The sequence below is a fragment of the Lygodium microphyllum genome, chromosome 20, assembly GCF_053477565.2.
Source record: "Lygodium microphyllum isolate KBCC chromosome 20, Lygodium_microphyllum_v1.1.10, whole genome shotgun sequence".
NCBI lineage: Eukaryota > Viridiplantae > Streptophyta > Polypodiopsida > Schizaeales > Lygodiaceae > Lygodium > Lygodium microphyllum.
The window spans coordinates 131,893,190-131,917,942 of record NC_141154.1 but is presented as its reverse complement, the minus strand read 5'-3'; the positions used below and the strand labels follow the sequence as shown (position 1 = coordinate 131,917,942).

The 24,753-nt window shown below is 40.0% G+C and overlaps 1 protein-coding gene across 3 annotated transcripts in view; it reads left to right on the top strand.

Annotated features, from left to right (window-relative positions):
* The window catches only part of LOC148019403 (calmodulin-binding protein 60 B-like), a 37,678-nt gene extending 13,160 nt beyond the window's left edge, over window positions 1–24,518 (top strand). For 2 of the 3 annotated variants that reach the window (XM_087661044.1, XM_087661045.1), the window contains exon 8: window positions 23,390–24,518. In XM_087661044.1, the coding sequence (XP_087517170.1) occupies window positions 23,390–24,012 (623 nt within the window). In that variant the 3' untranslated portion in view covers window positions 24,013–24,518. Of the gene's footprint in view, window positions 1–228; window positions 20,982–23,389 lie in introns of those variants that run through there. The other variant, XM_087661046.1, reaches the window with a different exon arrangement.
* The last annotated feature ends 235 nt before the right edge of the window (window positions 24,519–24,753 follow it).

The following is a 24,753-nucleotide window of genomic DNA, read 5'->3' as shown; positions in this document are numbered from 1 at the left end:
CCTGTATTGACAACCTTTGCTCAAAGCTTGGAGTTGAACAGACTTGCTGATTGAATGTGGTCTTGTGAACATTTGTTTGTATATGTGATCTCCATGAACATTGCCTTGACCTGCACGATGAGCTTCTCATATGGAATATTGGGACTTGTTCATAATTTCTTTTGGTATGTTTGGCAGAAGATGGTGAACACATACTATGTGTATAACAGTCTCTGAACATGATTTTAGGTGCACTTAACTAATGTCAAGTCAGTTGGTATATAGCAATTATAAGTTATTTTCTATGCTTCTATCGTAAGAAGAAGAAAAGGAGGAGGAGGAGACAATACTACCAAAGAGAAGCATGAAGGTAAGTTAAAATGTCTCAATCAGTTCTTCATGTCTATTGTATTTAAGGTGTGCCTAGATTGAGGGATGGTCTCAACTCGAGGTTCTTGTGTAAGCATGAAGGTAAATGAAAATGTCTCTGAGTTCTTCATGTCTATTGTATTTGAGGCGTGCATAGATTGAGGGATGGTCTCAACTCAGGGTTCTTGTGAACTGTTGTGGAGAGGACATGGAGGTGCGCATGACACATCCAATTTCATAATTATTTGGAGTATGTACTTCATTGGCACTTGTTTTGCCTATGTCTACACTTGGATTCTCTAATCCAAATGGTGCGTCTTGTTGGTGACCATTGTTGAACGCTTGTCATCAACACCACTATTGATGCTTTACTTTACTATCCAGCTTCACACATCAATACATGGTCTTCACTCCCTCGTTTTTACATAATTTTCTCATGCACTGCATGCACGTTTTTTATTGGTAGGTACTTCCAAGCTAGATGGAACTTCTTTTTCCCAATTAACCACCATGAAAGTGATGTCTAAATGTATTGACTTGTAATGGTACTAGATCTTGCTCCAATTTAAGAACGAGACCTTTCCAAGTGCTTTAGCACAAAGTATGAGAATAGATATCATGTTGTCATAGGATTTTATGTCTATGGTCTGAAAGCGTACGACGCGTTGTATCTTCAAGATTTCAGTGTATGTTTGCAGGTCAGTGGATGACGGGCTTTACAAGCTCATTTACTTCGGTAGTGTTGTCTTCTTGCATGATTGTCCAAGTGTTGGGGGAAGAATAGCACAGGGAAGTCGGTTACGACTTAAGAAAGACACTTATCTAAGTCAAGTCTTCAAGTGACATGTTTTAGGTAGTAAAGTGACCTTTGTGTGACTTGGCTAAGGTAAAGGGGGGACTGAATTTGATGAATTTGTATGTGAGGCTGTTCTCGGTTCAATCTAGTGCAAAACAAGGAGATGCAGGGGACGCGATGATTTGGTGGTTGGAGGAGAGAGAAGCAAGAGAGATGAGCCACAAGTTTGGTGGAAAAGGGATGCAAGGAGTTACCTTGGAAGTCTATCTTTGATTCTTGGAGCTTCATGGGCTGTAGAGAACCAGGGCAAAATAGAGTACAGCATACCTATGGCTGTTCATGAAAGTTCTTCCTCTTTCAGGACTGAAAAAGGCTATGTTTTGAAAAATCTCTTCACCTACAACTAGCATGTACTTTGGTTCAGCAAAGAGTTACCTTGGGAGAGGAGATTCAAGTGTTTTCTTGGCCAGAATTCACTGTATACAGCAGTCAAGAACAGGGCACAGCAAGCTGTCCCTGCTCTTGGGAAGCTCTTACGGGGTCTCTCAAGTGGTCTATTGCCTGTTTCTTGTTCTCTATTATTGGACACTTGAAGGACATCAAAGGATTGTTTTGTGAGGATTGAGAGCTACATGTGGACTGTTTTTGACATTTGGTAGACATAGTAAAACCACAAAGATAGTTTTTCTTGGATTTGGGGAAACATCTACACCATGGTTTGCTGCTGTAATAAAACTGGAAGTACAGGGCTGAAGTGCTTTGGAGGGTACGTACAGGGTGTTGATAGATATTATTGCATTACTAGTCATATGCCTTGACTTTGGTGGATGTTTGTTGCCATCTATCACTGATAGATTGATGTATGTATGAGATTATGAGGTGATCCCTACAGGTTTTGGATTATGTTCAATAGAGATGTCATATATCAGTGTGTGTTCTGAGCCATAGTTTGGGCGATTGTCCCAAGTGTATGTTTTTGCCTTTGTCTTGGTAGTCCTATGAGATGTACGACATGTATTACAGGATGATTGCTCTACTGAGCTTATGAAATGAAATCACTGGGATTCACCTCTCTCTGTATCACTTGATTCTATCAATCTTCTTAAACCTTGCTCTTTCTTCTTGTTCCATCATTGAATCTCCCTATGGCCTTCTATCTCTTACCCCTGTGGTAGACCTTTAACCTTACTCACTTTGACATTGGTGAATCTGATGTGAAGGTTGTTGGAAGGAGCATTGAGATGGGTGATGCTTTAGGAGCTTTAGGATTAGGTATAGGTGATGTATTGCAACAAGTGGCTCAACCTTTAACTTTGTTGTATCAAACACAGCAGCAACAGTATTAACAACAATAACGACAGCAGCAACAACAACAAAGAAGGCAGGATTTTGAGAAGCTTGAGGCTACAATTGTGAATGCTTTGCAGGCTCGAACAAGAGATGAAGCAATTTAATGGGTAGAATGTATCGACTTATGTACGAGTATATACATAAAAAATGGAAATTTATGGGGTTTTCTTGTATGCATGGAGTTGGTATTTTGCTTGTCTTGCCGTACAAGCACTGAAAGAGCGATTCACAGATTTGTATAGAAAGAATCTGAATTGGTCTGTCTTTAAGAAAGTTCTTAGAGAAGAGTTTTTCCTTGAAGACATTGGTTTGGTAACATGTAAATCTTTCGTGGATTGGGTAGATAGACCCAATAAAGGGCTTGTAGCTACGACTTTTCTCCGTGAATTTGAAAGCCAATATGCATAGTTGGATGTTGATGACCAATAGTCGTTAGATGGTTAGAAAATTGAATTGTTCTTAAAAGTTGCAAATCTATTCATGCAAAAGAAATTGACTAATTGTTTTGAAGATGAGACATCAGAGACAGGGCCGAAAATTGATTGGGGTACATATAACAGAAGCAGAAGCACCAAATATGATTGTAAAGAGAGAGAATGAAAATGTGGTTAGGTTCAGGGACTATGTCTGTTGTCTTTGTGAAAGTACCGGAAATTGCAGCAAAGCCAATTGTTTTTGTGGCTGATCCACCAGTCTGTTGTCTTTGTGAAAGTACCGGAAATTGCAGCAAAGCCAATTGTTTTTGTGGCTGATCCGCCAGTTATGCATGCTGGTCCATCTGTAAAAGAGGAGGTAATTGATAAGTTAGTGAAGAGATTGCATGATCTTAGTTTGAAGGTTATAGAATTGGATGAAAAGGTGGAGGAAAGGGGATGGGCAGCAGCCCCAAGCCCTACAAGAGAAGAATGGAAAAAAATTTAGAATTGGATGAAAAAGTGGAGGAAAGGGGATGGGCAGCAGCCCAAAGCCCTACAAGAGAAGAATGGAAACACAAGTGTATATGGTGTGATAGACTTCAGCATGAAAAGCGTGATTGTGTGGCTTATCGTGATGTAGAGGCAAAAAATTTGGTCTTTTGGAAAGATGGAAAAATTCATGCAAGAGAGACAAGGCTGCCTCTTGAACCAAATTTTTATAAAGGTATTATGTAGAAGTGGCTTGAGGAATTGGCAGTAAGAAATGCATTTGCAGCCATAGATGGTTCTCTTGGTACATGTAAGGCTGCCATTAAATTCGAAGTTTGGTCTTGTGCTTTGGATTGTGCAAAGAAGGGAAAGACAACTAAAGTTGAATTGTTATTTGCTAGTTAGAATATACAGAGTGTGATTGGATGGGATGCTCTAGTAGATTCATTTATAGCCCTTGCATATTTGGCTAAGGTGCATAACATGGATACTATTGTAGAGGAAAAGAGAAAAAGAGATGATGAGAGTACCCTTCCATAGGGGGTGACAAACTTAGTTGTCCACATGATGAATGCAATACATAAGGTCTTGATTGATTATATTGTCACAAGACGTGGATCTAGAGCATGGCATGAGTTATGGAGGATGGAAAATGTAGACAAGACTCATGAGGACATAGATATAGACAAGACTAAGTGTCACACAAGTGAATTAGGTTCCAAGATTGAGACTTGGACTCATAAACACATTCTTGTGTGTATGGACAATGACACTGACACTTGATTGAAAGGACAATAGCATTCCATTGAAATAAGAGTTAAGTAAACCTTATATAGCTTTCCAGCTTGTTCCACTCTCCTCATTGTGCTTATGGGATATAGAGCACCTCTTCCTGTAGCTTACATCATTTGCCTATTTCTCAACATATATCCCACAACTCACCATGTCTTTTCTTGATGATATCCCTGTTAAGGACAGTGAGTTGCATGAGAAGAATGAGTTGGATGAGAAGGTTGCAGGATATTTGTTGCTAACCTCATAGTTGACTACAAACAGGACTACAAACAGATTTTGACTCAATTAGAGGAAGTGCATCTCACTCGATTGGGTGTAAAGTCTTATCTTTGGTGTTGAGGAGGTGCTGATTGTAGGGCATATGTGTGGCCCTTATGCTAGGAAGCTCTCACTAGTTAAGATTGGTGGTATTAACAGGTTGTAGGAAGTCAGAAGGTTCTTCTATTTGATATTGATTCCTCGTTTCGCGCATGTGGCTAAAAGCCTTTATAAGTTATTGAGGAAAGAGCAGAAGTTTCATTGGGAGAGGAAGCATACGAAGGCTATTCGGAAATTAAAGAAGTTGCTGAATTCTGCACCAACATTGAAGAAGGCAGATTATGCAAATTGAAGGTTTATTATCCTCACATTTGATCAAGCCTGATTGGTATTAGGTGGGCGGTTGGACAACATGATGCTGAAGGTAATAGGTATGCTATCAGATTTGGAGCGAAGGTGCTAAATGAGAGGCAATGGCGGTATCCACAAGTGAAGAGAGAGCTTTGGGGAGTTGTAACAACTCTCAAATGTGATAAGAGTGTACTTTGTGGGAGCTCATGTAGTTGTGGAAATAGATTGTCTATTGTTATTAGGCATGATTTTCAGTTGTGCTACATTGGACATTACTATGTTACGTTGGATAACTTATATTAAGTCATCGAGCCCTGATTTATAGCATATTGTGGCAGTGATAATCTAGTGGTTGACATGTTATCAAGGGCACGATTTGAAGATGAAGAGGAGATGATGGTAGATGAAAAGAATGATGAATTGGCTGCTGAAAATGCTTGTAGTACTGTAGGAATGATTTTTCAGCTGCTGTATATGCAGATATAGGTGTCTTAAATGTTGGTATAGCTGTTATAAATGGTGGAACGGCAATGAATTCAACAAGGACAGCAGGTACACTATCTGGAAATGCTGTTGTTGTAGGGAATTTGACAACAATAAATGAATATGCAGTCTTGGAAAAGCATGTACAACAATAAGAAAATATCATAGATGTTATGTCTTAGCTATGGAGATGTAACAAACCTTTTGTATATCAATTATTATCAAGACATATTGGCTCAATGATTCCAAATCAATTTGATGCTCATGTATTTTGAAAGGCCATTTGTATTATTTAAGTATTTCAAGATATGATTAAATGTTCATCTTTCTATTTAAGGGTGGCCAATGGCCAAAACACCCTATACTTATACTTGGGTCGTCATTAACGAGATGCCCAAGAGAAATTAAAAGTTTTAGTCAGGCAGTTAGATTGAATAGAAAGCTCAGATGGCTAAGACTTTTACGCTCAGATAGTCACATTGATTAGAAGCCTATATAATGAGTGGTTTAGGAAAGTGAAATTAGATGCTTATGATCGAAGAAACAAACCATGAATCGATGAACCTATATAATGAAGCTCTCCAAAAGCTAAATTTGGCAATTGGTTACTATTTTTGAAAGTTGCTCAAAATGGAAATTTTGCTCGTGTCAAAGGCTTCAGAATTTCACAAGAAACAATTGTCTTCAACAGCTATCTTAAAATTTTAACCATTTAAAAGATTTTTACAGTAAAAGGATTGGAAGCTTCTTTTTTTAGAAAAGTGATATGTAGTATTTAGAAGAGGACACGTGTCATTTTAAAGAGACAAGTGTCCTTACACTTGCTTGTTTTCCTACACTTGTCATTTTCAACAAACACTTGTTTGTAATCTCTGCTTTTCACTTTTGAGCATCTAAGCTCTACACCTATATATTGGAGGACTCTATTTTTATTTGAAACAAGCTCTCGTTCTGAAATTTCAACCGCATACTTTGTACTATTCTATCTATCTCTCATCCAAGAAACACTTTCTACTTAGCTTGATTTAATTCAAGCACTAAAGAAGAGAATCAACTTGTTGCTCGGAGTTGTAAAAATTAGGGTTTCCAAATATGAGCTTTTAGAAATACAACAAATTAGCCTTTTTGTATATGGTTCAGACACTAAGTGCTCGTGGTTTTGTTTCAATAAATTCTTGAAAAAGGGAAGGGGTTGGTTCCCCTCCGAATGTGTGATAGGCTAGGAGAAACTAGAGGGTCAAGTGGGGTGGCTATTCTTTATAATGAGAGCCTCCAAGACATGATTCATGTGGTGTCACGAGATGTGTAGGCTAGATATCTATGGGTAAGATTGAGGATAGGGTGCTCAAGGGATCTATATGTTGTAGTATGTTACTTTTCACCTGTCAATTTAACATTTGTCCTTGAGGAGGGATCACCATTTGAAGTACTAAATGAGGACATTACGAGGTATGCAAGCATTAGGGACATACTACTAATGTGAGACTTTAATGCTCGAACAAAAAGTGAGTAGTTAGTCTTTTATGATACTGGACATGAGATGTTTAAGGAATTGACATTGGATGAACTAGGGCTTGACAGGACATCTCAAAATAAGGAGATGATATCATATGGATCCGATTTGCTAGCATTAAGAAGTGCTCATGGATTAGCTATATTCAATGGCTTATCGAAATGGTCGGGAGTGGATGCTTTCACTTGTTTGAATAGCAAAAAGGAAGCCATCATTGTGGACTATGTAATGGGGTTGCCGGCATTAATTCTGAAAATTAAGCATTTTGAGATGTCTAACAAGTCGATTGGTATAGCAGTCAACCATGCAATCCTAAAATTCATCCTAGCATGTGGTGAAATACAGGAAACATATACACACAGGTATACACATTTCGGCACTATGAGTTTCTAGATCAAACTTTGCATATCTATAGTGATGCAGTATGAGATGGCTTAAGCCAGCTAGACCAGCATGAATGACTAGAGGATGTTACTAAATCTCTAGCGAAGGTTTTACATATAACAGCTATAAAGGCATTTCCATGTAAGATGGGCTTTACTATAACACACAGATGCATTGTCCCTCAAAATGCTTGGTATGATGATGGGTGCAGACAGACTAGGATACTCCTACAGAGGAATATTACACTAGGGACATGCATACACAAGGATGCAAGGAATGCCTTTTATGGTCTTGTGTGGAAAAAGAAGAGGGATTATCTAGCGTAACTAGAGTTTGAGATGTATTAACTCTTTTTGAGTAGGGACAGTGAAATCAACCTTCCTTTCGTGGCTGGGTTATAAATCCTTGATTACAACTTAATTACAACAGCAAACAGTTAATGCAAATTTGAAAATACAAATTTGCCTACTGATCTTGGATAATGCACACCCGATTGGTCCCAAAATTGGCGCCCCTTTCGGTATTTCTTTAGCTTTATTGAAAAAGTTGATTTACAATGGGATTCTCCCAATTCCTTTCGGTATTCCAACTCCGCTTGTTGTGATGAATCACCAGTAAGTCTTTAATATGATTTGCCCCTCGATTCCGGCAATCAATTGGCCTTCATCCGCTTGATGGAGATAGAAAATTTTCCAAATTCAGTTATTTGCTGGTCCCTCCACTTGAATAAACTAAAAACAGCGTCAGCCCTGTTGGATCCAAGTCTTGGAAGCTTTCAATTTTTGGCACGCTTCTTGAGGCTGTTGCTAAACCCTAAACTTTATTGCAAATTAGGATTTACAGCAGAGAAATTTGAAATTTCTTATTCTCCAGGGGTTTCAATGCTGAGATCTTTGGAGCAAAGGCTGTGAAATGGCTGGGAGATGAGAGGGAAAGCTGTAGAGAGAGAAAATTCAGAGTGTTGTTGTGAAAAGTCAAATGTAGTTGATGCCTTGCCACAACAGCTTGTATTTGTAAAGAATTGAAGAAAATCAGTCATTTACTGCTGTTGCCCTATCTTAACAGCCTGTAGATGCTATCTCTTGCTGTTGATTGGTATTCTCCTACCCTTGGTAGCATTAGGTCCTTCAATGGCTGCAAATCAGATGAGCAGCTTCCCCTCCCTCTCTCTTGTAGGTTGAATTTATAACCATGCCTCTCTCTAGCCTCTAAAGACGTTTTTTAGTCTTGCATGTGTATTTATGACAAGAAACAACTTTTTCAAATGGTTTTTTCAGCATTTTCATAATTAAATATTAATTTTCAACCTTTAAATACTGAATTTTAATCTAATAATTATTTTGGTATCTTGAAAAATTTACATATTGGCCAATAATTAAATTGGCTAGGCAACTTCCATTCTTGAGCGTCTCTGTACCATCTTTGACCATTAGATTGACGTTAGGTATCAGTAAACGCCACTACTCTAGTGCTATGAACTGACACTTATGGCCAAATGGATGATCTAGGCCAACAATTGGTACCAGATACTACTAAGTACATGTGTGTAACTTATAGCAACTTTTGTCTTTGACATCTCGTGATTTCTTTGGGTCTCGAGCTCGTAAATTTACTTTAACCCCAGTTGCATCTCACATTGCAACATTTACTTAATCATGTGATTAAAAATTAATCCATATGTTAAGTGAGGTTTCAAAAATACATGTCCTCATGACAGCTCTCCCCCTTGAAATCCTTGCAATCGTCCTTGATTGCATTGCCAAATGCATCAAAAGCAAAGTACTATACTGGAATTTCCATAGGGCATCCTAGTCAACACGACATTGCGCACTGTCGTTCAACCATTTCTATGCCCAATATATGCTGAAAATTACCAGCCAACATAACATAGCATAAGACTCACAAAGAATCTGAAAAACATTGCCAAATTATCATGTGACATGTCCATTTTTCATGAGCTCAACTCATCTGGCAAAACCAAATCATAGTATAGTGAAAACCAAGCATAAACCATGGGTAAAACATCAATGGCATCATAACATATGCTGTTGTCCATGGAACTAGATGTAAACCATTGAAAACTAAGCATAATCTGATCACCTGTTGATGTGAGAACTGATCACAAACTGTTGCAAACGTGGCTCCAAACTGATCACAAATTCATTGCAAAAATTGACTTGTAATCTGTGCAAAAATTGATGCACAATTGATCCAAAAAGTGACCATAAACGGTTCTTAAGCTGATAAAAAACAGAGCTGAAATTGATCAAAATTTGTCTCAAAATTGAGGCAAAATTTATGCTAAATTGATTATAAGTTGATGCAAAATTATAGTTCCAATGCTCATGTGAAACTCATACTCATCTGCTTACATCTCACAGTGACTAGTACACCATGTAGTGATCTCATGGCAAACATATTGTCAGCGCAGTACCTTGGATGCATGCTGAATACATCCGAGATCCACTACATACAAGAGCTGTCCATAACTAGAGGAGGGGAAGTGCTACCTTCCCCTTGAGCATCGGGCAATACTCCGGATCCTTGCTCTCTTGAACCTGACGGAGCCCGAACTAAAGTTGGCTCTAATTGAAAGGCATCTAGGTAAAGCTGCAACAAGTGAGGATGGTTTACCAAGTCATCCTCTTCCATCCACTTGGCATCCATTGGTGAATAATTTTGAAATTTTACGAAGTATCTCTTGGAAACTTTACCATTGATCTTTCTTTTCTTATATGCCAAAATCTCATCTAGCTTATCAACCTTAGGCTGAATTTCAACAGACATATCCTCTGGCACATCACCATGAAAAGGCCTCAATAAGCTGACATGAAAGGCATTATGTATCCGCCAATGTGGAGGTAATTTCAGGCGATATGCCACATCGCTGATCTTCTCCAACACTTGGAAGGGCCCGTAGTATCTCATACACAACTTCGGATACAATCTTTCTCTTCCTTTCATTTTTTTTAGCCTTGCCTTTTCAAAATGCAGCAATACATAAGCACCCTTTGCAAACTGCAAAGCACGTTTGTGGCTATTAGGTGTGTTCTTTTGCTTTTCTTGCGATCTCTAAAGTGTATATTTTATCTTTGCATAGGCTACATCTCATTTTTCCACGTATCGATTAGTCTCAAAGACCTTATTCTTAGTTTGCAGAATAGGTGGTATCTTCTTGCCACCCTCAACCACTTCAAATGGAGCTTTGCCTGTAGAACTATGCATTGTATTGTTGGAAGGAAATTTCACAATGTTAGATCTTTTGAGGTGCTATGTTTCAGACCACAAGACACAGTGGGAGCAGTACTTGTCTTCAGATTGACCATTTGTATGCGGATGGAAGGATGATGAGAATTTCAGCGTGGTACCTATATTCTCAAACAAGCCCTTTCAAAATTAACTGGTCATCTGGGGGTCTCAATCACTAATGATCGACTCTGGCATACCATGATACTTACAGATGTGCTGCAAAAACAATCATGCCATATGATTAGCCTTTATTTTCCTTCTCATCGGAATGAAATGGGCTTGTTTGCTAAAACTGCAAATGATACCATGATACTTACAGATGTGCTGCAAAAACAATCATGCCATATGATTAGCCTTTATTTTCCTTCTCATTGGAATGAAATGGGCTTGTTTGCTAAAACTGCAAATGATAGTCCATATTCCATCATTCCTTGTAGCTATCTTAGGAAGCTTAAAAATAAAGTCCATTGCAATGCTCTGCCAAGGCCTATCTGGAATAGGCAAGGGCTGCAATAAACTCGGAATCTTTTGCCTATCATGCTTTACCTTCTGGCATACGATGCATGTCTTAACAAACTGTACTCCATCATGCCTCAAAGCTGGCTAATAAAAGAAATGCTCCACTGTCTTGACCGTGGCATCAATACCTCTGTGTCTTGCATATGGAGGAACATGACTTTTAGTGATAACTCTAGGCCTTAACTGCTTCGTGACGCATAGTCGTCCATGCATCATAGCACAAAGTGTTCATGCCTTTGGCCATTGTAAAGCTGATGATAAACATTAGCAAAGTCTAAATCAGTAACATATTGCTCTTTCATGGCATCTAACTCAGTGTAATAAACCATGCCGACGGCTGAAATTTGTGGCTTACATGACAGTGCATCAGCCACAACATTCTTTTTACCATCAATATGTACAATATGAAAATGAAACATCGAGAGAAAATTTGCCCATATGCTTCTCTAACAACTTTGTTTGCGTCAGAAAGTATCTCAAGGTTTGATGGTCTGTCTGCACTGTAAAATCAGCCCCCAACAAATAATGTTTCGATGTAGACAGTGGATGAATTACAACCAAGAGTTCTTTCTTATAGACTCGTAAATTCTTTTTTGCACTGTGGAGAATTTGACTCTCATAAGCCACAACTCGGCCGTCCTACATAATAATAGCTCCAATGCTATTACCACATGCATCACATTGAACTATGAATGAGTTCCTTAGATCGGGCAACACAAGCACAGGATCTGAAGTCATATTTTCCTTTAACTTTGCAAATGCTGAAATTTTCACCGTTGTCCTTCTAAATGGTGCATCCTTCTTCTGTAGGGCATGCAATGGAGATGCAATTTCAGCAAACCTGCGCACATAATTTCTGTAGTAAGAACATAAACCCAAGAAGCTGCGGATCTCATGCACATTCCTCAAGGGTGGCCATGATCGTATTGCCTCAACCTTTGCAGGGTCCATGCGAATACCATTAGCTGATACAATATGTCCCAAAAAGTGGATTTCATACAAGAAAATTTCACTTTTCTTGTCATTGATAACCAGTTTATGCCCAAGCAGTTCATTGAACACAATTTCCAAGTGTTTTTTATGCTCTGCCTCGTTCTTTGAATAGACAATCATGTCATTAAAGAAAGTGTCCTCAAATCCTCTATGTGGCCTGCAGATACGATCCATCATCCGATTCAAAGTGGCAGGAGCATTAGAAGTCCAAAAGGCATAACAAGAAACTCATACAATTCAAAAGATATCTTGAAAGCTGTCTTAGGCACATCTTCCGGTCTATTGCATATCTGATGATACCCACTTTTCAAATCTATACGGCTAAATATGGCTGTCCCTTAAAATCTATCCATAACATCATCAATCCGAGGAATCGAAAAGTGATTCTTTATTGTGATCTTGCTCAGAGCACGATAATCAATGCACATCGCCATGAACCATCCTTTTTTTGCACCAAAAGCACTGGAGAACAAAAAGGAGACGAGCTGGGCTGAATCAACCCTTTTTCTAATAGCTCATTTGCTTGACTCATAATCTTATCCTATTGGGCTGTAGTGACTCTATAGGGTGGCTTATTAGGTGGTTACTTCTAGGGATAAGATCTATGCCATGATCTTCTGGCCTTTCAGGCGGTAGTTGCCCTGGAAGTGAGTGAGAGAAGCAATCAACATACATTTTCAGAAATGACATGCGATCCTTCTCGAACTTAGACATGTTCCCAACATTCTTACTATTATCTTTATCCTTGGTAAAAACCAAGTACGCTGAAAGATGATTTTTCATTACTTTAGAAATGGCAATTGTAGATACAACAGGGAGAGATTCACCTTTCAACTTATTCAAGTGTGAGTACCTTACCCTTATGTTGAACAATGATTTTTTTTGCACGAGAATCAATCACTACATACATACGGTGATACCATGGCATATCAAGCAATACATCACAACCCTCAAGTGGAGCAATGAAGAACTCTTTGATGCCCACATGTCCTTGTATGTACAACCGAAGCTTTTCAATGTGCGGTGTGACAGGCTTTGCATGGCCTTTATATACCATTTCAATTTTTTTTTGGGTTACCTTTCTATGGAGTATCGCAACTGCCACATCGGAACAAATAGCAATGTTGTGATTAAACCTTCTTTCCCTATGGGTCCATCTCATCCTCTCTGATGCCTAGACCGGTGTCCATGTCAACAGAGATGAAGTTGGCTCGTGCACCATTATCAAAACCAACGCCAAACGGAGCATTTGCATGATCAACATTCATTCCTTAAGCATCATAAGCATTCGGGGGTGCAAATGCAATACCAAACATGCTACTTTGTGCTCCAGGCATCAAGCCAATGCTGCCATACATAGGGTTTTGCATATTTCCGGCCATACGCGAATACATTGGGCCTTGCACACCGTGCATTGGTTGTTGCATACCATAGGGATTTGTGCCATACATTCCTGTATGCGGCCCTTGTCCAACCATCGCATGAAAAATCGTGCTTCCACCAAAATATCTTGGCTGCCCCATCATAGCATGCATGCATGGTTGTCCAAAATCCATTGGATTGACACTTTCGTGATGGCCTTGCATTTGCATTCCTTGCCTCGTAGGTACCTATTGTTTTATTTCATTAGCATCTTTGGGAGCTTCAAATGAAGGGTTTGACATTATCTTCGGTGCATCTTGCTGTCCCCAAGGTGTAATAGACGTCTTTTTCTTCTTGCCTTTGTTGTCCTCCTTTGGAGCATTCAAAAATCGGGTAAATTGAGGATCCTTTGCCAATTCAGCAAAGAGATTTGTTATTGTCCTCATTCGATTCTTGAACTGGTCATCCAATTCCTCTTCACTTTGCTGGTCATTAGTCTCCTTATGCCCTGAAGGCCGTGCATATTGCTCAACAACAACACTTTCAGCTTGCTGCCCATAATTTGAGCCTTGTCCGAGGTCAGGCATTGCATTTCCTTCATTCCCATGTGACCATTTATACTAAGAGACATCATCATTGCTTGAATCCATCTCACATATTACTAGCACAAAGCTAAGAGTAAAAATCAGCACTAGCACAAAGCTTTGGCTTATAAACAGGTGCCTCGGGCCCACCAAATCAAGGGATTGAGTGGTGTTCCGGCAATGGAACCATGAAACCAGCCTTCCTTCTGTGGACGGGTGGTAAATCCCTGATTACAACGTAATTACAGCAGCAAACAATTAATGCTTTCGGTATTGATGCCCCTTTCGGTATTTCTTTAGCTTTATTAAAGAAGAAATTGATTTACATTGGGATTCTCCCGATCCCTTTCGGTATTCCAACCCCCCTTGTGATGAATCACCAGCAAGTCTTTAATTTGATTTGCCCCTTGATTCAGGCAATCAATTGGCCTTTATCCGCTTGATGGAGGTGGAAAATGCCCCAAATTCAATTATTTGCTGGTCTCTCCACCTGAATAGGCTAAAAACAGCTTCAGCCTTATTGAATCCAAGTCTTGGAGCTTCCAATTTTTGGCGCGCTTCTCGAGGTTGTTGCTAGATCCCAATTTTTGCTATAGATTAGGGTTTACAATAGAGAAATTTGAAATTTCTCATCCTCCAGGGGTCCAAATGCTAAGATCTTTGGAGCAAGGCTATGAAATGGCTAGGAGATGAGAGGGAAGCTGTAGAGAAAGAAAATTCAGAGTTTTGTTGCGAAGAATGACTGAAAATCAGTCAAATGTAGCTATTGCCTTGCCAAAACAGCTTATAGATATAAAGAATTGAAGAAAATCAGTCATTTACTGCTGTTGCCTGCTCTCAACAGCTCGTAGATATTGTCCCTTGCTGTTGATTGGTCTTCTCCTGTCCTTGACAACCTCAAGAGATCCTCCAATGGCTGCAAATCAGACCAACAGTCTCCCCTCCCTTTGTATTACAGGCTGAATTTATAAAAATGCCTCTCTCCAGCCTCTAAAGAGGTTTTTCAGTCTTGCATGGACATTTTTGACAAGTAGCAACTTTTCTAAATGTTTTTTTTTGTATTTTTCACAATTAAATATTAATTTTAAGCCTTTAAATATTGAAAATTATTCTAATAATTATTTCGGTGCCCTGGAAAATAATCAGACTGGCCAATAATTAAATTGGCTAGGCATTCCATTCTTGAGTGTCTCTGTACCATCTTTGACCATTAGATTGGCGTTAGGTACCAGTAAACGCCACTACTCTAGTGCCACCAACTGACTCTTACGGCCAAATGGATGACCTAGGCCAATAACTGGCATCAAATACCACCAAGTACTTGTGCAGCATAACTTATAGCAACTTTTGCCTTTGACATTCCGTGATTTCTTTGGGTCTCGAGCTCGCAAATTTACTTTAATCTCAGTTGCATCCCACATGTGCAACATTTACTTAATCATGTGATTAAAAATTAATCCACATGTTAAGTGAGGTTTCAAAAATAAGTTTGAAAAATACATGTCCTACTGACAGATAGCAAGAAGATATGGAGGAAATTCCATGGTAGACAATCCCCAATTGAGTTGACATCACCTATGGTATGGCATGAACATGTTAGTGTACTGAATGATATTCCATCACAAGAGCAGATTCCTTGTCTATCAAACTCTAGGCCAACACAATGTGGATTCTTTACGGAAAAAAGGGTGAGATATGCCATTTGGAGGTTAAAGAATGGGAGAGCACATGATCAAGATGGCCTTGTGGCAGAACATTTTGCACTTACATGCTATGCATTGGCCCTTGTTTTGTCAAATATCTTCAATAGAGCTGTTTGTGAGAGGTATCCAGCAAGTTGGTGTGACCACAGAATAGTGCCGGATTTTAAGAGCAGAGATCCATTGGTCACTAACAATTACTGCACTATTATGATTGGCCATATGTTATCAAAGATATATGCCTCTATTGTGGAGCATGAGTTGACTTGGTGGGTTGAAACAAAGGGGATACGGTCTACAGGACAAGCTGGCTTCCGCCAAGGATACAATACATTAGACCATATATTCACGCTGAGGGCCTTGATTGAGGAGGGACAATCTCAAAGGAAAAAAATCTATTGTTGTTTCGTGGATTTCCACAAAGCTTTTGATATGGTACCATGTGCAAGACTCATGTAGAGGTTGCAAACCATTGGGGTTCAGAGGATATGCAGTGGTGTATTTATATATTGTATGAGATAGTTATAGGTAGAGTATGAGTGCTTGGAGGCACAACAGACTCAAGGTCTGGCACGGTTGGTGTAAAGCAAGGCTGTCCACTCTCTCCTTTGCTGTTTGGATTGTACATTGATGAGACTTTAGATTACTTACAGAGATGGGGTGGTATGGAAGCTAGCTTGGTAGAGGTATTCATACAAATTTTACTATATACAGATGATATTGTGCTTATCTCAAATTCACTTGAGGGGCTTCAACGACATCTGGATGCATTGCATGTGTTTTGTGAAGAGAAAGGCCTCAAGGTTAATCTTGGAAAGACTAAAATTATGGACTTTAACACCTTAGCAACTTGGGTGACACGCTCAGATCATCACTTTATGTATGACGGTCAGTTTGTGGAAATGGTTAGACAATATGTATACCTCGCGGCCACTTTCAAAGGGCCACAATTTTCATGGAAGGAGTCTTCAAAGGCTAGGCTTGCATGGGCATATGTAGCTTTGGGCACTCTAGAGTGATAGTGTGCATATATACAGTTTTAGGAGCCGTGTACCAAATTGATTCTCTTTGACACTTTAGTTATGCCCATGCTACTCTATGGAGTAGCCATTTGGGCCCCAAGCCTTTATCATACTAGATGGGTGCCTCTCATGGACTGTAACAGACTTGAAGCACAACATTATGATGGTGGGGAACATATGGAGAGACCGCTGGCCATGATGATAGCACGAATGATAAGGGCAAAAGCCTCAGTACCACAAGAGATCATTCGAGTAGAGTTGGATGTGGCACCCATGGTAGTGGAGACACTATTCTACGTAATCACTTTTCTCGAGAGGATATGGTAGCTACCTAAAGATTGATACCCTAGGCTAGCTTTGGAGTCGTCAAGACAGGTTGCAACAAAGGGAGATAGACAATGTTGGCACGCACACATGAGCACGTGGCTGAACTTGCATGGCATGAATATAGATAGATTGATACTGTTCGATTAAACCTTGATTGTCCCACTTTGAGTCTCAACCATTCAGAGTTGAATAGAGTGATCAAAGCAAACATCACTAAAGTGGAGACAGAGAGGACTTGGTCCAAAGCCCCTTTCCCATTAGGCACGAAGATGGCACAATACCAGTGTCACTTCTTGCAGTTTTCCCATGATGGTTTCATAGTGAGGTTGAGATATATGGATGCTCAACTCTCTCATGGGCTTCGAGTTGCTATTGGACAGACTTGCACCTCATCACATTAGCTAATGATTGAGACAGGTTGATGAGTCATGTTGCAGCAAATGAGAGGATATGCCAGCTTTGCGGATGGGAGCCAGAGATAGAGGAACACTACATTTGTAGATGTACTGTATACTATGATATCTGAGGCTGCTACCATTGCCTCTTTAAGGAGGGCTTTGGACCATTGAGACGGGTGGACTATGAGGACCAGAGATGTTTGGGTATTTTCTTATTGGAAGAGTAGCATTGTTATGGGATCGGAGCCAATCGCAGCCATGTCCACCTCTCCAGAAAGTAGTTACAGGTTTTTGTAGTATAGCTAACCCCTCGGCCATTGTCACCTTAGACACTACATCTCCTATTGATAGGCGTCATTGAGGGACATCATCAGGGGGCATCATAGTAGACAGAGCTACAATATTATGCCGAGCATGACACCCTAGGGTACTTGCTCGACAACGTAGGCATGCTCATATGCGACACATTCGTGCCACGATTGCTCGATGGAGACGAAGATTACCATGCTGACTCAGTTGGAGATAGCTGACAGAGTTTTGGTGGATTCCATAGACTGAGAGCGAGATACTCTATACTCTTTCCTTATTTTTCATGTCACTTCATGACCACTCTAAACAATGCTACTAGCGCCTATCCGGATGTCCGAGGATGTAATAGTAGCGGTGGCACGTGTAGTGGCTGCACTTGAATGGTGGTATAGACACGAGATTTTGAGGGTCAATATTCTCTTTGCCTAGTGTGTTTGCTACATTGAGCCTTGGTTTATTCATTATTCATTCATTCATCTTTTGTGCTCATCGTCCCTCAATGACCCTAACTCTATTGAGTTCTTTTATGAGTTTGTGCTTTGTGATATGATTGTATTTGTTATTTGTAGACGAGTATCTCTTTACAATCGTGATCGCTGTAATCACAAGTGTGAGTTGAGATTAGAATGAAAGTGGAAGGGTAGTGAACTAGAAACCAAAATGCAGCAATCTTTGGGATTGGAACTAATAAATGCAGCTATATAGCCACTCATAAGTGATGGCAACTGATCCTTGGAAGCTGGGTGACAGTCCATGAAGGTGAATCTGATCCCGAATGGACTTGCAATGCAGAAAATGCTAGCTGGCTGATCAATAGGCGGCTTGCATAAAGTGCAAACGTAGCATGGTTGTAAGCGTAGTGGACAGGGTGCGAAGAGTTGTAGATGACGTGGCAATAGTCACTTGGGATTGGACAGCCAACCGAAGAGGGCTGGTGGTTAATAACGTGCAAACAAGGGATGAGCTGAGCTGAGAGGCTAGGCAACCTCTTATTCATAGATGTGGATTCTCCCTAAGTTCAGATATTTGCCTTATGGGACATAGAAACTTTGGTGTTCTTTTATTTTGGGACTGATTTGATGAGCTAATGAAGATTTAATATGTAATGCAATCTTTTTCAGCTTAACACCCCCTCTCATGCCAGAAAGGGACTGCAAGTCTAGCTCACCTTGCATTTTTACCCTAAGATCTCCTATTCCAAAGCAACCATAACATCGGTCAATGGGTGGACGCTAGCTGCCCAATAACCTATCAAGACTATAGAGGCGATGGTTATCTTACCTCAGTGTCCAAAGGGCCACCCCAAAGAGGCGAAGGCATCGGACAAAGGAGGCTTGTTGGCTGCCCAATGACTTACTAGGACTTGCAAAGCCGATGGAATCACTTTGAACTATGGGTTTTAAAAAAATGAAAAAAAAAATTGTGGGAGTAATAGTGCCTATGGGGGAAAGAAAAGGATGGTCCATTCCAATGGCATAAAACAAAAGACTATCCCAACTACCTGTGCAAGGTGTTGTTGACGAAGTAAAAGGCTGAAGAAGTAGGAAAATGTGATAGAATTGCTGATGGAGATAGCTTAGAATTTGCTTAGGGGTGCTCTGCACAATGATATGTATGGATGAAGGCTATATGATGAGAATACACATGCAACATGGTGCTGACATCGGGATGTGTATTTTTAATGCTAAGCTTTGGCTTTAAGTTGCGGACATGTGAAGTGCAAGTCAGTTAAGTCATGTTGACAGCCTAAGTACCCCAAGTGAGTAGCAGTGGGTGATGTTGGTAAAAGTTGTACAATTTTATGTTGGGACAGGTACGTGTGGGTGCTTGGTATTGGTTTGGGTCTAGGCCATTAATTGGGCCATTAACTGTCCAGTGTTACATTGGGGGACTAGGTGTTAATTAATAAATTAATGCTAGGCCAAGGCCAATTAATGTTGGGGCAACTAAAGGGTTGGCCCATTAAATGTGAACGGGCATGCTGGAAATTAAATTAGAAGGCTAACAAGTGGTAAAATAGGTTGTCACTTGTCAAAAGTACCCATGTAAACTGGATGAGAACTATTTGAGGGACTGGCTGAGGGCCATTCCAGTTTTTCTGAAGCTGGTAGGGGCTGAGGAGAGGCTGTAGACTGTAGGCGCCAGCACGAAGAGGCCATTTCCAGATAAGAGGGGGCAGACCGACAGTAGGTGACTGCTCCTGGAAGTGGCCAGGTTGCTGGTGACAACATCTATAGGGGTTCGGGCTGCTGGGGACTTGATCTGGGCAACAAAAATCAACAATTTCTCTCTCATGTCCCATCGATCGCCCAATAGTTCTTTGTCATTTGTAGCTTTGGGTAAAGAGCAATTGAAGAAATTGCTGCTGAAACCCTAATTTATAGCAACAAATTAGGGTTTCCACAGTCACCTTGAGATTTGTGCCCAATTATTGAAGACCTTGTACTCGGTGTAGCAGCCAAAGGCAATAAATTTGCAGCTGATTTGAGTGGTAGCCCATTCTCAATTTATTGTGGCCCACATGTGAGAGATTGAAGACCCAATTGTGCTGGGATTGTGGTACAATCAAGGGGCAAATTGATTTTAGGAAGTGCTGGTCATCCTTGACAGCAATTGTATTGAAGATTGAAGGAGATTAGTCGGTGTTTCAGTGTACAACCTTCTAGTTATACAATGGGTCCTGATTGTTGGGGCCAACTAGGTGTCGATTGCCCAAGATTAAGCGGTAAAGTTTGCATTTTCAGATTTGTGTATTTATTGTTTGCTGTAATTTGTGGTAAATCAGGTCATTCATTCTTAGGACACTTAGTACAGTTGCTCTGAAGGTTTTCTATTTAAAGACATCTTCTGCAAAGTGCACGTTCTTGATTGATTGGACTTCGATTCATTTCAATTGAGTACATTGATTGATCAACACTGTGTTGAGCATTCTTGTATGTTTCTCTCTCTCTCTCTCTCTATTGCTCACATGTGGGCCAATAGAAACTTGCTGACCAGTGTTGATTAGGGTTTTGTTGATCATGGCTGATTAGGATTTCTGCTGATTAGGGAAAATTAGGGCTGATTATGGCAGAAATTGGAATTGCATGTGAATGTACAGCAGTAATTAGGCATTCATGCAGTGTTTAATGGACATGCGATCAAGGGTTTGGTCTGAGATCAATATCATGCTGCATGTGGGAAGCTGTTAGAGTGGATTTAGTATGGTTTGTTGGGTGAAATGCCACTGTTGGTGAGAGGAACTGTGGGGCAACATAGTTGGATTGAGTTTAGGGATCATGCATGGAGAAATCAGTGAGGATTCTGGGATGATTTGGAGCAACTAACATCAGAATTTGCAGTGGGGCATGGTTTGGCGAATCAGGAGTGCTTTCTCCTTGGTCATAGGCAAAGTCGTCCTGAACCTTGATCCAGGTGTATGACTAGTTGTCCCAAGGAGTTTGGGGCTGATCTGCAATGGACCTGTAATAGGGTTTGCAATGGGGCATCATTTGGTGTATCAGGAGTGTCTAGTCAGTGGAAAGGTCCATCTTGAACCTTGGTCAGCTGGGCAATCAGCATGTGTAATGCTCTATGCACGAGGGTTCAAATCAGTTTGTTTCGTAAAAGGCCATGGCTGGTCAAAGCAACCTTGCATTGAAGACAATGAAGGACTAATCAGAGAGGATTCCAGCAGCTTTGTTGCATGTATGGTCTTTGTTTATGTCAGAGATAGTTGGCGAAAACATGGGTGAAAAAATGGGACTGATTAGGGAACTCCTATCAGTTTTGTCGTGCTCTTTGTGGAACTAACAGTTGGCAAATTCACGAAGGCAAAATGGGACTGATTTCAAAGCAGATGCATAGAAAAACGAAGTACAAGTTGTTGTGACTGGGAAAATCAGCAAAATGTTACACAGTTACAATGACCGGGACGAGGAACAAGAATACTCAAAGGAAAGCTATGATTGTCTGATAATGCATCTATTGATGATTAGAATGCAGTGGGACAGCAGCCTGATCTGGAGCAGTAGCAGTTTTTTCATGGCAACACAGCTTGCTGTGGACTCTCCCATATGAGCTATTCCATTGAGTTTCAGTCCCCATTAAGTTTTTCCACATCTTGCTTGGAGCAAATTGTCAAACATTGTTACTAGGCAGGCATTAACACTAGTCTTGTAATTTGCCACAAAAGTGGAAAAGTGGCAGCCAAGGTCCTATTTTACTACATTTGAAATAACATGTGCATATGATACCAAAATTGGATGGGACTTTTTAACTTTGTAAGATAGTAAAATATATGGAACAAGTTTCTAGTGGAAATTCATTTTCTACAAAAAGTGGATTCTCAAAAGTGCATGAAAATTGATCAAAACAACATTTAGCAACACTGTTTAGAGTTCTTCAAAAGTTGATAGTTTTTTTCTAATTACAAAATTTTTAATGGAAATACATACTATATATATCAAAGTATTTTTCATGAAAGTTTTAGGCTGATAAGAAATTTGGTTTTAATTAGAGACACTAAAAATTTTCACTTTTTTGCAAAAATGATCTTAAAAATGATTATAAAATATACACTTTCTAGCTTGTTTTGATCCTTTCTATTTTTTTTCAACTACTATCTTGTGTTGACATTTCCCTAAAACGGTTTCTTCGTAATCTCTCTTGTTGATGAGATGGAATTTTTTGTAAAGGGTTCAAATTGCCACAAAAGTGGCTTTTTTGCTACAAGACTAGTGTGAAAGATTGCAAAGATATTTTAAAATGATATCAAGCCTAATCATACTTAGCTACCTCAGGTTTCTTTGCAAGTCACATCAAGTGTAACTACTAATATTGGTGAAAAAACTATCAAAGTTGATCTTTTCAGAATTGTTGCAGCAAATCAAACATCATATTGTATGCTTTAATTGTCCCTCAAAACTACAGGAACCATTTTGAGTGAAATCCCCATAGACATTGCAATCTTGCTTCCATTAAAGTAATTAAAATGATCAAGATTGCTAAGATCCCATTCTCTTATAATGCTAACTGAGATTTTGGTGTGGGTGGCTAAGTTTCATGGTGATGGGTTTCATACTTCCCAAGAGAAGAAGACCATGTAGACTTTAGAGTTGTTGTAAATGTGGTTCCCATGTGAAGAAGTGCTAGTGTGATTTCCCTATTGTGTATGGAAACAACCTTGATGGAATATTAGTAAAATTGATGCTCTTGTATGGAACTTCTGAAGGGTGATTGGCATCACACTTTGGGACATGTTGAATGGGTTGCAGCAACACATGCATACATCTGTTATGGAGGTCTCTTTGCTACACGTATGCTGGAGCTTTCAAGATGTAGACTCATGTGGTTTTCTGCACTCTGCATTAGAGGTGTTTATACCTGATCTTGTTATGCTGACATTGTACTTTTTCCTAGTTGAATATTGCAACCTTACTATGCCCAAATATCAAAGAATATGCCCAAACGTATCATGATTTCAGTGTGCAAGTAGTGAACACACATAATGAACAGTTGAGCAATCTGATTATTGTTGCATTGGATTGGCCAATTTTATCAATCCATTTCTTGTTGTCTTTAATGATAATTTGCGCTGATGTTTGCTAATCTAAGAATGTGGGGGATTTTTATATGGGTGCTGTCTGCTGATCTGTATGGCACTTAAATCTTGTTATTGCAAGCTGTGCGAGCATTTAAAAGAGAAGCTTGTTCCATAGTATGATGTAATAATCCTTTTCAACTTGTTTGGTGAGGCATGCAGGTGGATATGTGCATCCTACTTATACTGCGACATCACAGATGCAACCTATGCAGCCACAAGAAGAATTTATTCAGCGTAATGAGACATCTCAAATACACATGCTGCAACAACAGGAGAGGTTTCCACAGCGCTTTAGTCAGGGGCTAACGAGGCACCTCCTTGAAGGTACTGCACCATCCATTCTGGATGGGTTCAATCCGAGCACGATTCATCCTGATGCAATAACATCTGCAGTGAGTTTAGGCATCCAACAGTCTCTGCTCAACAATCCTGCAGCTTGGGAAATGCTCATGGGCTCTGGGCAGGATAGGCTGTTCAACCAGCACATCTCTGAACCCTCAGATGAATATCAAGGGAGGCTCTATAGTTTGTGGGGAAGTGATGAAATGCTGACAGCTTCCAATCTACCTGGAGGAATTTTTCCTAGTTCGGCGATACCCAGTGATGTTAGATATCCAGCCCCAAGTTTACCCATATTTCAAAGTCATGATGATTTTGGGGGCCGTTTGCGTCGAAAGGCCTTCAAGGGCTGGATTAAGCTGAAGGCTATCTTAAGATGTAGTTATTTCATCAAGAAAAAGATGGCTTTGAGACGACGTATACGAATTCAGGAGCTAGGGTGAGATACATCAGAAGTTGCTCTTGTGAGTTCCCAACAGGTGCGCTGAACTGCAAGCAGTTGCTCTTATGAGTTTCTAACAGGTGGTTCTGCATTCAGCTGAATATAGACACAGGTTTTTTGCTGGACCAGCTTGGCCAATTGAAGGTTTGCAGTTTCTGAAGTTGGGGTTTACAAGTTCTCTCTTTCTGGAGTACCAAAATATTGATGCGAACCTTTTCCTGTTGTATATCATTGGCTGCTGAAGCTTGGAGTACGAAGGTCTTTGTTGCAAGATGTGGCTGGTGTTCTTGTTCAAGCACAAGAACAGGGCCAAGATAAGAGAGTTATATCTCCTCACGTAGACTTGGCTTGACAGTCACTTGTGAAAATTTCTTCAAAGGAGCCGATCAAACATCCTGTTTGCACTGCTTTTATTGCTAGCAAATCATTCTTTGATATGCTAACCAATGGTTTCGGAAAGGAGCTGATCAAATATATATGTCAGCTTTGCAATGCGTTTGGTGCTAATGAGTGGTTGTCTTATTTGCTAATCCGTGTAGTCCTGGAAAGAAGCTGATTTGATGATCCTTTTTGCAGTCCCCAACACCATTCTGTTACTCTGCTAGGCCGCAATAGCTCTGGAAACTAACCGATCAGAATGTCAAATTTGCAATGCTTCTGGTATAGCAGGAAGTGATCATGTTCATAATTTGTCTGTAGCTTTTTGCATGCTATGCTTATCGCACATGCACATCCCTTTTCC